Raw genomic sequence first — 15,841 nt, forward strand, 5'->3', positions numbered from 1 at the left:
AAAGGAGACAATTAAACCTAAGGTATTTTTCCTATCTAGGAAAAACTCTCTCAGGAAAGGGTATGCTCCAAACTCCTCAAGTTTTCTGCACGTCTAAGATGTGCCAATGTGTGCCTGCACACATCAGAACATAAAAGTCACGAATTTTCTTCTCCTACACAGGACTGAAGCAGAAAATGAGGAAGGCTGCATTTGACAGAGGATGGAAACAATCTGGAAAGAAAATGGCTCGGTGCTAACATACTGCAGGGAAGTGTACCCCAGGACTGCCTGGACAGTGAAGAGACATGTCTGAGGCTTTGCAGCTTCCCCCTGGACTGTCCTGCCATTTCCTCAGCCTGCAGGTTGCTGTGCTTTGAGTCATGACTGACTCTTCCTGCATGCATGGAAGTAGTTTACCTTCTCACAGCCAAAGCCTGCCTGCCTTGAGCTGCCTTGCCAGACACAAACGGAAGGCAAACAGGCAGATGGGCTCACAGACGAAACTTCAAAACCAGAAGATTTAACTTAGCAGATGTACTCAAGCCAGATGCAACCCTGAGGCAGGTCTCAGCTCATGAGATGACAGATGAAGGGCCACCTTCATCAGCCACCAGATGCCGAGTACAGCTTTCTCAGCTGGAAAGGCAGAGGTAGCCAGAGCTGTGGCCACAGCCAGAGGAGCACACCAAGTGTGCAACCACCTGACAGCATGGACCACCTCTGCCCACTCTGCTCTGCAGCTTCAGAAGGGATTCACTCTTCCAGTATCCAAACTGCAAGTGGATCAGTGCTCATCAATTTGCAAGACCAGGGAACCTACCGCTGAGCTGAAGGTTTGGCTGTACAACACAGTGTGGTGTGTGTGACCACAAGCAATGCCAGTCTGACTGCAAAACATAGCATTAAGCCAACAGATAGGTTTGGGCACAAATGCATTTTCCTTCAGAAAATGATTCCTTTTCATGGATTTAGAATGGCTACAGGACAGAAATCCTCAACAATGCCTGTGTCAGCACAGGGGTAGCTGTGAAGGCTTCCTTGTGTGCAGATTGTTTCCCTCACAGGATGAAGCTGTTTGAGACTCCAGCACCATTAAGATGTGTATGGAGTGCACCTCTTGGCTGCATGGAACAGCTCAGACTACAGCTTGGTGCTGAGAAGCAGAAAGATGAGCACAGAACTGTGAAATCCATCACCATGTTTCATATAAACAAAGTCAGGGAGACAATATACAAATTGGCAACAAAAAAAAAACAACAAGTATTGTTTAGGATATGATTTGATGCTCAGAAAAATCTTCCTTGAAAAATAATAGTAGGGACAGGTAGGACAACTTCCTCTGGGAAACAAAGCTCTACACTAGACCTGTAGAGCCCACAGGCTGAAGAATGTGGGCCATTCTGCCAGAGCATTGATCCTGCAGCAAAGACTTCCAGTTGTTCTCCTGGGGGGGAATCAGAACCATCCATAAGATTTTCTTTTCACCTTCCTCACACTTGCAAGAATGATGTGCACTTTTGCAGACAAAGCCTTGAGTCACCGCTCGGAAGTTGTTCTCCGAGGGCTCTGACTACAGGGACTGAGCCACTTTGCAGTGAAGGGCTGTGAGAGAAAGCTGAAATCATTACACCCTCTCCTTTCCTGCTGGAAATAAACATCTGTGCAGTTCAGGAACTGGTCAGAGGAAAAGAAACAGCAGAGAAGCATAAAAATGTAGATAGCTGCTGCTGCTGTCACCATCGCTGGCCATCTCCTTCCCAAATGAGACCTCGAGGTGACACCCAGCCTGCCAGAGCCCCTTCCTTACCATAGTGCAGGTATGAGGGAACAGGAAGAACTGGGGCTAATGTAACTTTTGAGTTACATTCTCATCTTTTACTTCCAGCATTCACTTCATGCACAGCTTGCAACACCAACAGAGCAGCACCTAGCCCATCCCTTCTGCTGACAGCTGCTGGAGGCCATGCTGGAACAGAAGTACAGACTGTTGTTCCCAGAGTCTTCCACTTGCCTAGACATAAAACCTAATCCAGATGGATTTTCATAGTTCTGGAATGGACATCTATGAAACCTGAAAATTCATAATTTTTTTTATGACTTAAAACCAGTCACATTACACGCATTTTATTTAATAAAAGTTAAAAACAGGTACAAAAAATGCGATTCCATTTCCTTAAAATATAGGTTCAAAATAAAAAGACTGAACAATAGAGTTCAGGCAGTAAAGTGCAAAGAGATCAGCTATCCCAGTCATGCGTACTCCATAAATAACCCTTACACAGCAGGAAGGAACAGAGCACACAGAGCAGACACAGCCACACCACGGCACAGCTATTCATGCACATTCACAAGAGAACAATCCGCATGTCCCGGACACAGGTGGTGGGAGGCAGCCCTTGCAGGCCATGTAAACCCAACAAGGAGAGAGCCATTGCTTTTCCACATCATGACACACATACATGACACACTTTTCAAAATTCTGTGTTCTCCAGTCCATCATTTTCCTCCCATGATGCAACTAACATGACAATTTACTTATAATTATGACATGAGTTTTCAAACTGTTTTGCTCAGGTTTACACCACAGATGGTTGGTAAAGAAAAAATGAAGTTGGTAAAGAAAAAATGAAGTTGGTAAAGAAAAAATGAAGTACTAAACTGGCCACTGAACTGAGACAGGACATGCTTCCCCTGGTTAAAAGCAAATGAAAACAGCATCCAAAAGCCAAACTTCGGGATTTCCAAGAAAAAAAACAAACAAAAAAGTAAAGCAGCGACATCTCTTTGTTCACCACACAAATTTGGAAAACGGGGTATCAACAGAGAACAGCAACACCACAAGCATCCACTTTGCCAGGAAAAGGGGTTCCAACCGAGTTCTTTGGAAAGTCCACACACACACTCACCGGCAGACATGCTGGGGGCAGTGGGATTACAGCACGTGTCAGTGAACAGGGTGTGGGCGTTATAAAGGTCAGGCACAAAAACTTCAGTACACTTAGCACAATACTCCAATTTAGTGCAGTTTGAAAACTTAGTACTGTTCCTTATAACTATAAACTTTAGTGTAAAAAATAATGACATAATCTGCTTTAAACTGAAACAGGTCTCTGCTGATTTCAGGGGAGTGCTAGCTGAAATCAGCAAGTCTGCACTTACACAGATGAGATCCATGCTTTGCCTATAACGGGAAGCAAGACCAGGATTTCAGAACAAAGCCATGCAAGAGACAGCATTCCTAGTTATCCACATTTGATGCATCCAGGAAAAAACAATCCTCCTCAGTGCTCAACTAAGCTTCAGCATAGGAGTGGCTGAAGGGAGAAGAGTCCATAAGGAATAAACTCTACAGAAACATTTCATTCAGCAGGTGAGCTGTCTCGCAGCAAAACACCTGGTGCTTTGCTCTGCTGTCAGCTCTGCTACAGTACGTTTACACATCCTTCCGCACCACGGAAACTGAGCAGTCCGACTGTGCTACAGGCCTTTTATTATTCATACCATGCCATTACAACACAGCACTCCTGCATCCAGTGGTTCCACTTCTTAACCATGATTACACTTCGTGTAAAAGAAAATCCATTCAACAGGAAGAGTGTATCGTTTAATAGAAAAGGGTGATTTTATACAAAGTACTGTGGAGAAGTATAAGGCCACATGAAGAGCATCATCAGGTTGACAGGGTGGCTATTTCTTAACTCAAGACACAATTAGCACTTCCTCTGGTGCATTGATACAGGTAAATGAAAGCCTTGAACAATTTCCTATAAGGTGCACAAGCATCCACAATACATAAAATCCCTTAATTTTCTATTTCTCCTGTTCTCTAAAAAAAAAAACCAAAACAAAATAGAGACCCAGATAATTCTTCATGGGCTATCTTGCCATTGTTGCATTTTTCACTTGATTTTGCTATGCTGGTTTAGTAGGACCAAAAATAAAGCATAATTTTTAGTGTCAAAGTCTCTAAATGGTGTTTGTGCTTCTACCTCCATCAGAGTAGTCTGGCTCCTCCAAACTTTGCTCCAATGAACTGTGGACTCAAGAATGCCCGGTATGTCAAACTTCTACCAAAAGCCACAACGGCTTCCACTTGCAAAGGGTATGAATTCAGAAAATGTTGAGGATTTCAACACTTGTGTTCTCAAAGAAAGTCATTCTGGTTTGGTTTGTGTTAAAAAATGACTGACTCACTTTGATCTCCAATGTCACCTGCGTAAGGAGGGTGTAAAAGCACTAGCCCACTGCAGGATCAGGATTTGCAAGTGTGCAAACACCAACCAATATGAGTTATCAAATTTTACATGTTTATAAAATGCTCTGAAGGCAATTGTTTAGGTTTACTGAAAAGGAGTTTCCAAAACTCTGGGTCTCATCCAGCACACCCCTACTAATGCAGGCCAAGTAATTTGCCTGCATAACAAGACCAAAAAGAACAAATATAAAATATATTTGGTATAGAAAATAGTAGTATAAAAATTAAAAACCACCCTGTTTTACTGTCCATCAAAATATTAACAGCAAGCATTACACTATAGCCAAAATAATTTCTAAAGAGTTCTGCTTTCCTGAAGTGCTGGTGATTGCAATTGCCCAAGTGTTGAAAAAAAAAAAAAACAGGGAAGGGACGAGGAAATATAGGATAGATTTCTCATACAGCATTATCAACTGAGGACCTAAACTGCAGGAACCTAAAGTATGCACAAACACAGGGAAAACAAAAGCCATTGCCAGTTCTGCTGTAGCCATCGGAGCTCTTCCTGATCTTCAAGGTTTGCAGGGAAGGTGTTTCCTCACTCTAGCCCTGACAGACGGGTGATGGCATGGGGATGAGCATACTCAGAGCACTGCTGCTTTTCGGTTTCTCTGCTGTGGCAATTCTGCTGAGTTTGCCAACCTCTGTCTGCCAGCTGGGGGTCTTCTTCGTGGTCATGTGGCAGCGGGTGTGCTTTGTCAGGTGATCGCTGCGCATGAAGCGACGCTCGCACACGGGACACGCAAACTTCTTCTCTCCCGTGTGAGTTCTGCGGTGGCGTGACAGTTCATCTGAGCGGGCAAACTTCTTGTCACAGCCTTCCCAATTGCAGCTGAAAGGTTTTTCTCCTGCAGGACAAAAAGGAAGCATGAGTTACTTTTGAGAAGCTGTGCTGCGTTTTTATTAAAGAACTAACTTAAAACCTGCCTTGCAAACAATGAGTTCCAAAGAACTGCTCATCTGTGCTACCTTATCCACTGTCAGAACTAGAAGCAACCCTCTGCCTCCATCCCTATTCATCCACAGTTCTACAGCTGCACCATATCATCACCAAGTACTAGGGGCTAACAGGAAGCCTGGAATGGAGCCTCAGGGTCCTGCTGCTCCAGTGACCCAGTCCTACACACAAACATCAACCCCCCACAGCGAGCACTCCTGAGGCATGGCCTGTCATGCCACCCCCACACAGCTGGAGGTCCCATGGCCTTGTGCTGCCATCCCCACGCAGCTGGAGATCCCATAGATGGCCAGGGGAGTTCCTTTTGCATGCCCAGAAATAGCAGCAGTCAAGCAAGGCTGCCCACATCAGCTGCTGCTCATCCTGGGCCACTGCTTAACATGAGACCTATCCTGAACAATGTGATCTACCGCCTGCAACTCTCAGAGAGCTCCAGATAAGCATCCACCATGTGGCCCAAATTTATGGGGACATTTTGGAGCAGACCAGAAGCGGCCTGCAGAAAGCCCCACAAGAGTGTTCTTCTTATGACAGATATTGAGAGTAAAGTTCTGCGTTTGGTGTATGTGGTATCATCTAACTAGTCAGTGTGCAGGGAAAAGGTGGGAAAAGAAAGCTGAACTACTCTTCCTCCTCTTCTTGTAATGTGAAATGGCTAGTGAGGGGTCCATGTGTTTCACCTCCCATTGATGTCCTAGTCCTAATCACGATACAGGGACACACAAAACTTCCCTATGGATCAGCAGTGGCACAAGCTCAGAGCGAGACACTTGCTGCTAGTCTACATTTATCCTCTAGTGCCAGGTTAGTTCAGCAGCCTCTCAAAACCAGAAGCAGAAGCATCATTCTACCTCTGAGCTATGGTTTAAAAGGATTATCAGCTTCATGTAGAGGTTAAGCTCTTTCCCCAAAGGAACTGTAAAGACAAGCTGGCAAACTAATGCAAATCCTGTCACGGAAGGTAACATCCAATAAACCAGTGTCTGTGGGATAAGGGCAGGTGAGGAAAAAAGTCAAGATAAACCAAAAATAGATAGAGCTATTCTGTACCAATCTCCCACTATGCCTCTCCTTCAACATCAAAAATAATCCCTGAGAACTCAATGTTAGTTTTAATTTAACAGGATCCTGGAGCCAGAAAAAGAGTAAGTAAAGCACGTGTATACTGTCTCTACACTGACCAGATTTTATGGAGCAAATCAGCTCATGTTAATTACATTAATTTTCATTTACCTTTAAAATTCCCATTCTGTAACTTAATAAAGCGTTATATTCCTATAGCGTCTCTACTGTCTAACACAGCAGCCCAAAATCTCTCCCATTTAGCCTAAACAAAACCCTGGGTAAAAAGAGCACTAAGTTTCTCTTTCCTTTTACTCATGTAGTAATTAAGACCAACTACCTGTGCTATGCTTTGCTCTCACCAGACCTCTCCAGCCCCCAAAACAAGGGACTTGCACAATTAATTTCAATCTAGTCCAGATGGCAGGATTCCACTCAGATCTAAACATACGCACACAGACGGCAAAGCTTCACTCCAGCTAAAGCCTGCAAAATTCAACTAACACTACGGGGTCAGCTGAGGTCTCAGAACAAAGTCTGGCTTGTTTTGCTTGCCCACAGAGAATGAACATTCCTTCCTTCCCCAAGATGAGCACAAGCTTCCCAATCACCTGCCTCTTCCCTTTCCCACCCTGGTCCCCACAAAAACCATGCATTCGGCACCCCAACACAAACCAGTGCCAGAGCTCCCTAGTACACACCAGTGTGGGTGCGAAGGTGGGCTTTGAGGTGGGAACTTTTGAAATAGGTTTTCTTGCAGCCGGGGAAGTCGCAAACATAATTCCTCCGTCTAGAAAAGTCCATCTGGGGGGCGCAGGTTTGACCAGAAGCAATGAACACAGGAGCAGGGGCAAGGGGCAGTAACTTGGTGTTCCCAACAGTCATTACGGTCTGTGGGCACTGTGCTGTCTGTGTGACAGTAGGCTGGGGAAGAACCAACATGACAGTCCCCTGAGGCACAGAAGGTCCCATGAGCACAGGCTGGGAGAGCGGTGCTGTCTGTGGTAAAATAGGTTTCATGGGAGTTGAGAGTGCTGGAGTTGAAGGCTTGACATAGGCATTGATCATACTGTTTTGTCCATTTAGAGGGATCATTTGACAGAGAACTTGGGGGCTTGAAACAGGGGCAGGTGTCACTGGGGTAGCTCTTTTTTGCAAGTCATTCTCACAGTTCTTTGGTAAGTGGGTCTGTGGTGAAACAGGCTGGACTGGTAGTTGCCCTTTACTGGTCACTATATCACTGGAGTCATGTGCATAAGGCTGACGTACTGGAGAGCTTTTGTTGATTAAATCATCTGCAGCACACGTGTCCTGTGGTAGTCTGGAATGTCTTCGTTCATCCACTCCACACCAGTCTCTGGAAGTGCCGTAGCCTGAAGTTACCTTTGTTTTCTCTTGCACAGCAGGAATGTGATGGTAAGCAGAACTATCACCTGTGTGACGTATGACACTTGTTGCCATGGCCCTGCAAGGTTGAGAGGCAGAAGCTTCAGAGATCCCTGGCTTCTGACTGCACTGTTGCTCCACGTTGAGAACAGATGGCTTGGCTATGGGAGAGGCACCAGTCACTGATGTGACCGAACAGGCAGTTGTATTTGCCATGACAGTCCTTGGCTTGGAGTAAGTGACTTGTGAGGAGAGGAGTGTAGCCGCTGATATCTCAACAAAGTCAGGGCTGTGCGGAGGGGTCATGCACTGCAAAAAACAAATCATCATTGTACATCAGTGTAATTCCATAGCACAGCTTTGCACTATCTTTACTGTGAAAAATAAATTATGCCCCTTCCCCAGAATCTCAGAACTTGCCTCTTAAGACAAACTGATTAAAGTGTACTGCTCAGACTGCAACCAAGTACCATGCAGCTGCTCGCTCACTCATCCCCATGCCCAGTGGGATGAGGAGGAGAACTGGGAAAAGGTAAAACCTATGAGTTAAGAACAAGTTAATAATTCAAATAAAAGGAAATATAGAAATAAAAATAATTGTAATGAAAAGGGAGAAACAAGTGATACACAGTACAATTGCTCACCACCCGCAAGGTCTGGCCCTGAGCGGTGATCGGTCCCTCCTGGCCAACTCCCCCCCAGTTCATACACTGAACATGATGCTCTATGGCATGGAGGATCCCTTTGGCCAGTTTGGTCAGTAGTGCCCTGGCCGTGCTCCCTCATGGCTTCTTGTGCACCTCCTCACTGACAGAGCATGAGACACTGAAAGTCCTTGACTTAGGGGTAAGCACTGCTCAGCAACAACTAAAACATCAGTGTGTTATCAACATTAATCTCATCCTAAATCCCAAACACAGCACTATACCACCTACTAGGAAGATAATTAACTCTATCCCAGCCGAAAACAGGACAATATCCACCCCATATTCTATGCCATTTATGTCATGCCTACACTTCTCAATACATCCCAATTAACCACCATCCCTTTTCCTGCCTTTTGATACATACACACAGATATCATTCCCTGTCTATGGGCAGACCATTGCTCTAAAACATCTGTTGAATTCATTTATCCACGACTTTGGGCTCCATCTCGCAGTAGTCCTTCAGGGCAGGAGAGATAGTACGTGGTGTTGGATTGCTGCCTGCTGAAGTCAGTTCTGATTCCACCTGCGTTCCACTTGTCCAGTTTCATCAAAGCTCATTCTTCATTATTCTGGATGATTCTTACCCTAATACCCTTGATGTTGCATGTAGCCACCATAGCAGTGATGACATACAGTGCTATATGGCAATTAACATCATACAATCCAAATCACTGGCTATTCTCAGATCCCCCTGAAGCACACACTGGACTTCCCCATCCTCCCGCATTACCCACCAAGTGTACACAGGTCCTTGAGCAAAAGCAAGCCCATGGATGGGTTTGCCTTTGCCTGAGGTAGGAATAACTCAGATTGTTTCCCTAAAATTTTTTTATGTGCGCTACAGGGACTTTATCCCCTTTTACACTATGTTAAAGTTTTGATTGGGCACAGCTGGCCCAATTGGCAGATCCTCTAGCATTGACTGAGCAAGTGGCCTTTGCTAAATGTGTATTCAATTGTTTGAAGGTTCCACCCATTGCTCTCAGTGTTGGCTTTAACAGTCCATTGTATTGATTTTCAGATAGGGATGTCATATACTCACTCAGTGCTGTGCTCTTCGGCCCAGCTGTCTATGAAATTGTTTTGGAAATGATTCCTGTTGTCCAGCTTGATTCCTTCTGGGGTGCCCTGTCGCCATAAGGCTTGCATTCTAAACCCCAGGACAATGTTTTGGGTGGTAGCATGGAGCATGGGATATGTTTCCTGCCATCCAGTGGTTGCTTCCACCATTGTAAGCACATGGCACTTGCCTTGGTGGGTTCCAGGGAGTGTGATACAGTCAAACTGCCAGGTCTACCCGTATTTTTATTTCAGCCTCCACACCAAGGAGGCTTTACCCACTTGGCTTGCAAAACTGCAGCACATGTTCCACACTTCATGGATAACCCACGCAATAGTGACAATGGTCAAGTTTACCCCTCAATCATGAGCCCATCTAAATGTTGCTTCTCTTCCTTGATGGCCTGAGGTGCCATGGGCTCACCACGCAATAAATAATTTACTCTCATGTTGCCAATCCAGATCCACCTGAGCACTTCAGTCTTAGCAGCCTGATCCACCTGTTGGCTGTTTTGATGTTTTTCAGTGGCCCAACTCTTGGGTACATGAGCATCTACATGATGTACCTTCACAAACAGGTTCTCCACCTGGGCAGCAATATCTTGCCAAAATGTGACAGCCCAGATTGGGTTTACCTCTGCACTGTCAATTACTCTGCTTCTATCACTGCAAGCGCCACCACAGGGTATTGCTACCATCCATGAGTCAGTACAGGGATAAAGTATTGGCCATTTTTCTCATTCAGCAATGTCTAAAGCCAGTTTTCACCTCTGCAGACTGACTCAATTTACCTTCTCCTTGAGCAGCTCCATACAGCTGCTTTCCATCTGCAATGTTTTCCTACAATACAGCAGGAGCCATCACCAAACAAGGCACACTGTTTCTCATTTTTTTTCTGATTTATTATCCAGTAGGGCCTTTTCAGCACATATCACCTCCTCCTTAGGTGACATCCTGGAATCTCTGCCCTCTGACCAGTCCATGGTCACTTCCAATATTCCTGGATGACTAGGGCTTCCTCTTTGAGTTCGTTGTGTGAACAGCAAGACCCACTTACTCCAAATAGCATCAGCTGCATGATGTGTAAGAGACCAACCCTTTGAATATCCAGCCCAGCATTGGCAGATGGGCTGCCAGGAGGAGCTGTGCTTCAGTACCAATCCCTTCCAATGTGGCTCGAATCCCCTTATGAGCTGCCAGTATATCTTTTTAAGTTGTAGTACAGTGAGCTTCAGATCCTCTGTATCAGGTCCAAAATCCTAGAGGTTGACCCAAGTCTCCCCATGTGCTTTCTGCTAGAGGTTTCAGGTAGGGCCATTCTTCCCTGCTGTGGTGCAGAGCACATTTTTAATACCTTGTCTTGCCTGGACTGGCCCAAGGGCTGGGACAGAGTTAATTTTCTGCATGAATTACCTCCCGTTTAATTTGTTCAAAGGCTTGTTGTTGTTCAGGGCCCCATCTGAAATCATTCTTCTTCCAGGTCACTTGACAGAGAGGGCTGACAATCAGACTGTAATTTGGAATGTGCATTTTCCAAAAATCCACAACACCTAAGAAAGCTTGTGTTTCTTTCTTACTCATTGGTGGAAACATAGCTGTTATTTTGCTGATCAAATCCATTGGGATTTGATGACATCCATCTTGCTATTTTATTCTTAAAAACTAGATCCCCTGTGCAGGTACCTTTGGTACTTTGCTTTTGGCAAAATCAGTTTTCAGAAGGATCTGGACTATTTTCTTCCCTTTCTCAAACACTTCTGCTGCTGTATTGCCACACACAATATCATCACTGTATTGCAGGTGTTCCAGAGCTTCACCCTGTCCCAGTGCAGTCTGGGACAAATGATTCAAATCTCTGCCATATGGGTTCTGTGTGCAGGACTTTATCTGCATCTATGGGTGTCATAATAAATCACCTCCAGTATGGCTAATTCCCTGAGGTAGCAGATATCTCTCTCCATGGTGGCCCACCTGGCTGGGTGACATATCTTTCCTGAAGGCTTCTGTACCTTCTAATTTAAAGCTACTAGCCCCATTGGAGCAGGCAGGTGATAATGTGCACAGCTGGATGAAGGCTGAAACCTTTTCACATAACCCGCAGCTCCGTCAAGGATAGGGATTGAGTCGTTACCTCTTGTTCTGCCTCTTCCTCCAGTTCTTGTGATGGCTCTTTACTAAATGAACTGACTTTCATGTCCATTTCTTCTGGTGTACAGGGACAACTGATAGCAGCACAGGCTCATCCTCTGGTTCAGCTGCATCATCCATCACCAGGGTCTGAGTAGTCACAGTGCCTGTCACCAGGGTCTGAGTAGCCACAAATAGCTGCTTAACCCTAAACTAGACCTGAACCACATTCACAGATCCTGGTAATTCACAGACCATGCTGGTTTCAATATCCCAAGAATATTCAGAATTTTCAAAATTCCTAAACACAATTAACTAGCCTGGAGAAGGGGAGGATGTGGGAAGATGTCTTCTCCACAGATTGGCTCTCCGAGGAGAAAAGTAAAACGTATAATTATTAGAAGTTTCTAATAGATGGTTCCCCAAGTACAGAGGTGACGACAATGCTGAGTATGAAAACCAGATTAATTTCAAGACCAGCAATTCTATGCTATCATAATCCAGTGTTACAAAGTACAGTAAAACGATAACCTTAGCCCAACCCTCAGAGATGATAACCACCACAATGGGGAACACACACAGCAAGCAAGGTGTTACATAACACAACGACTTTGAGAGCAAATAATTCAACACTGTGATCAACAACTATTAAATTAATAAAATGAATGCTGATAACAAATTTGTTTCAACACACTCTGGTCAGATCTGTTACAGAGGAGAATCAAAAGATAAAACTCACGGGTTGAGATAAGAGCAAGTTCATAACCAAAATAAAGCAAAATATAACAACAATAATAATAATTGTAACAAAATGGAAGATAATAAAAAGAGGAATAAAACCCAAGAGAAACAAGTACTACTGCTCACCACCCACTGATCAATACCCAGCATGTCCCCAAGCAGTACTGGTCCCCCCAGTTTTGATGCTCTATGGCATGGAATATCCCCTTGGCCAGTTTGGTCAGCAGTGTCCTGGCCATGCTCCCTCACAGCTTCCTGAGCACTGGCAGCACACGGGAAACTGGAAAGTCCTTGAGTTTGGGTAAGCACTGCTCAGCATCAACTAGAACATCAGTGTGTTATCAACATTATTCTCATCCTAATTCTCAAACACAGCACTGTGCCACCTACTAGGAAGAAAGTTAACTCTATCCCAGCCAAAACCAGAATACATACATTGCCTCATCTCATGGTCATTCTGATCTTGCTTAAAAGCATATTAATAAAAGGGAGGCAATGAGGCAGCTGTAAATCTGCATAAAACACTGCAAGTCTGCTTACTGCACTACAAAAAGGATTCATTCCTTTCTCCTCAGCAATGAGCACAGCTATGAGAGGCTATGAGTACTCTGCTGTTCACAGAAAACAGACCACCAAAGGTACAGTAGCAATACTGTACCTTTCCATTTCAAGCTCCCAGAAAGCCCTAGATCTTTTCTCAATTATTACTTTGTCAACTTGTGACTACTTCCAAAATATGAACAAATGGAACTGCTCTCTCCCTTCTTATTCACCCATTTCTCTCTATGATCTCTTCCTGCACTGCCTCTCCTTCCTCCTTTACCACTGAAAACTATGTCCTGTGCTGCTCAAGAGACAGTGCTAACAGTGAGTGGCAGGAGATGAGAGCAGCCCATCATGATGAGAGCTGCCATACTATCTCAGCCTCTTTCCTCCATTATTCCCTCTTTTCTTGATGTAACTGCATACTGGAAGCCTCCTGGTTGAAATGGGCCTTAACCATCTACAATCTGAATGCCACCAAGCCCTTTTCTAATACCTACTTTTGTTGCAACATAAATTACAACAAAAGAAAAAAAATTTGGATTCAACTGACATTAGTCAGCTGGAGTAGACCAATGTCTGGAGAAATAACAGACTACATGTACAAACACATAGCACAGAAACTAATTAAATTGTCTATTTCATAATGGTAATGTGTACTTTCTCTTATAATGACCAGAGTGAAGCCAAATGTCATCAAGAGTCTTTTTTCATACAGCATTTGCAGATACATTGATGCCAAATCACGAGGCTCACTCTGCCATTCTTATCAAAATGCTCCAAGAAACCTACAGCAGCCATCCTGACATCTCTGTCAAGTCAAATAACCAGTCAACAAGGGCTTTCACATCTAGATTTAACAAGGGATCAACTCCTTACATTTGCCAACCCAGAGATGGTAGAAAAACCCAAGCTAAACACGCTCACCTCACTACTCTGTGCACACACACAGAGCACAGGTTGTGCTGTAGCTGTGACACAGGGACACCTGAGCAAGTTTATCTTTTCAAGAAGCTAAGGGACTGCAGAGATGTAACATCCAGGTGTTGGGCATATTTATTTTGTATTCATGTTTTCCTTACCAGTGTCGATAGGTAGTCCTTTGGTAACTCAGACGTAGCCTCGGCGTGCATTGTGAAATCCCCAGAATCCGAGAAGGGCGTGAGTGGCCTTATCTTTAATATGTCACCTTTCTGCGATCTTTGACCCCAGGAGCTCATACAAACAAGTGCTTCAACGGCTTCAATGTCGTTCTGCTCCAAGGTGCTGCAGGTAGACCTTTCACTGTCATGACGCTGCCTTTCACGGATAGACTCATAGATGTCCACAATGTCAACCTGAATGTAATCGGATTACCGGCCATCAGGACAAGTCAGAATACAAAGCCGACACCACCCACACACTGTCTGCTCATGATGAAGGTCATCTGAAACAGATCCCATGCCAGTGGCAAGACTTCTACCAACTGGCTCCACTCTCACTCTCCCCACTACACCCCCTTCTTTAAAAAAAAAAATTAAAATCAGAAAAAGAATTAAGTGTGATTTGCAGGAAAGGAACAGATACATGAGTGTGGCTTACATTTCCAAAGCTACTTTCCTGGATTACACTGCTCTGAATAAACACATCCCATGCTTGCATAGAAGCAAAAAAGAGGAAAATCCTGACTTCCAACCTTGTTTAGACAAGGCTGTTCCCTAGACCCAAAAGACAACTGCTATTCAGCACTAATCTCATTCTGGTGACATCCAGAAGATAAATTTCAGCTGACAGTAGGATGCTTTAAGGTATGATCATTGACTTGGAGTACCACACCTTGCAAAAGCATTTTTGTCTTATTCTTACTGACAGGGAAGCCAGGATGGGAGAAAGGATGGAAGGAAAATAGTCTTCAAAGTGCAATAAGAACTGTTTGCATTGTAGTTTAGAAAGATCTGATAATACGTGGGTGTTATCCAAAAGGCACTATGAAGACAAACATAATCATATTGATTTGTTTCCAATTGCAAGCATCACAGAAAAGTCTTCTGTGCACACGTATGCACGCATGCAAAACACTTCACTTCTCTGTGGAAGGATGTCCAAAATTCACAAAGCTCTTACAGTGCTTGGCAGTGGCTCCAAAGGCTATGCTGCACTGATAGTTCATTGCTCATGTGCCAGCTCATTCTCAACTAGGCCTCCAAACTCTTCCAGTCTTTATACACACCAGCTAACTCAAAGGCTGGGATTCAGAAGCATGGATCACAACTCTTGAGCCTGCTGTTATTATAAAGAGTATATAAATACTGCAGCAAAAGCATTCTAATTTAGAAAGCACTATGACACTGCCAGCATGGCCTTGATCCCTAGAAGGAGCTCTACTCATTGGGTCTCAGAACTCACACACCTTAGCCAATGAGTTTTGTTACTGAGTTAAGTATTGTGGAATGATACTTACTCAACAGTGTCTCAAAGATGACTCTGTCTCCACTATAGGATGTGCAGGCAAACATGCTAAACATAAGGGGTCCAAAATGCCAGTACTGCACTCATAAAGGATTTTCACCTAAAACATGAGCTACCAGGCATGGAGATGTCAAGACTGGGGGCCAGGAAGGGGTAAAAGTACTCTAAAGCAATTAACTGCTCAGAGATCGACTTTTAAGAATTTCCCCTGAAAAAAAACCGAGTGGGAACGAGGGCAAGACGGGTAGGGCCACACCAGGTGAGGCTCTGTACTGAGCAGACACAGAGACTGCAAATGTTCCTCAAAGTGTGTAAGCAAACAAGCCAGCAGGGTTTGTTTTTTCCAACTCTACGTTTCAGGAGAGCAGTATTCCCCAGAGAAACACGAAAAAAAATATATACCTCCCTCCAAAAAAACCCACAAACCCCACTAAAAAAGCCCTTTCTGCAGGCGAGCACTGCAGCCCGGGCTCCCTGGCTGCTGCCAGGGAAATGGCCAACCGCGCCGGCTGCCTGTCCTCACATCACCCCGCCGGGAACTACGTGCGCGGGCTGCGCAGAATGGGGAGC

At 44.5% G+C, this 15,841-nt stretch overlaps 1 protein-coding gene across 1 annotated transcript; it reads right to left on the reverse strand.

Annotated features, from left to right (window-relative positions):
• Positions 1–3,452: 3,452 nt before the first annotated feature.
• On the reverse strand, positions 3,453–14,175 carry KLF11 (Kruppel like factor 11; the record flags this gene model as incomplete). Its single annotated transcript, XM_018088944.2, has 3 exons — positions 3,453–5,085; positions 6,959–7,952; positions 13,906–14,175. Coding segments are annotated over 3 exons (1,569 nt in total), but the record flags the coding sequence as incomplete, so codon positions are not given.
• Between the last annotated feature and the right edge of the window lie 1,666 nt (positions 14,176–15,841).

The sequence above is a fragment of the Manacus vitellinus genome, unplaced genomic scaffold (genome assembly GCF_001715985.3).
Source record: "Manacus vitellinus isolate BGI_N305 unplaced genomic scaffold, ASM171598v3 scaffold_11_pilon, whole genome shotgun sequence".
Lineage (NCBI taxonomy): Eukaryota > Metazoa > Chordata > Aves > Passeriformes > Pipridae > Manacus > Manacus vitellinus.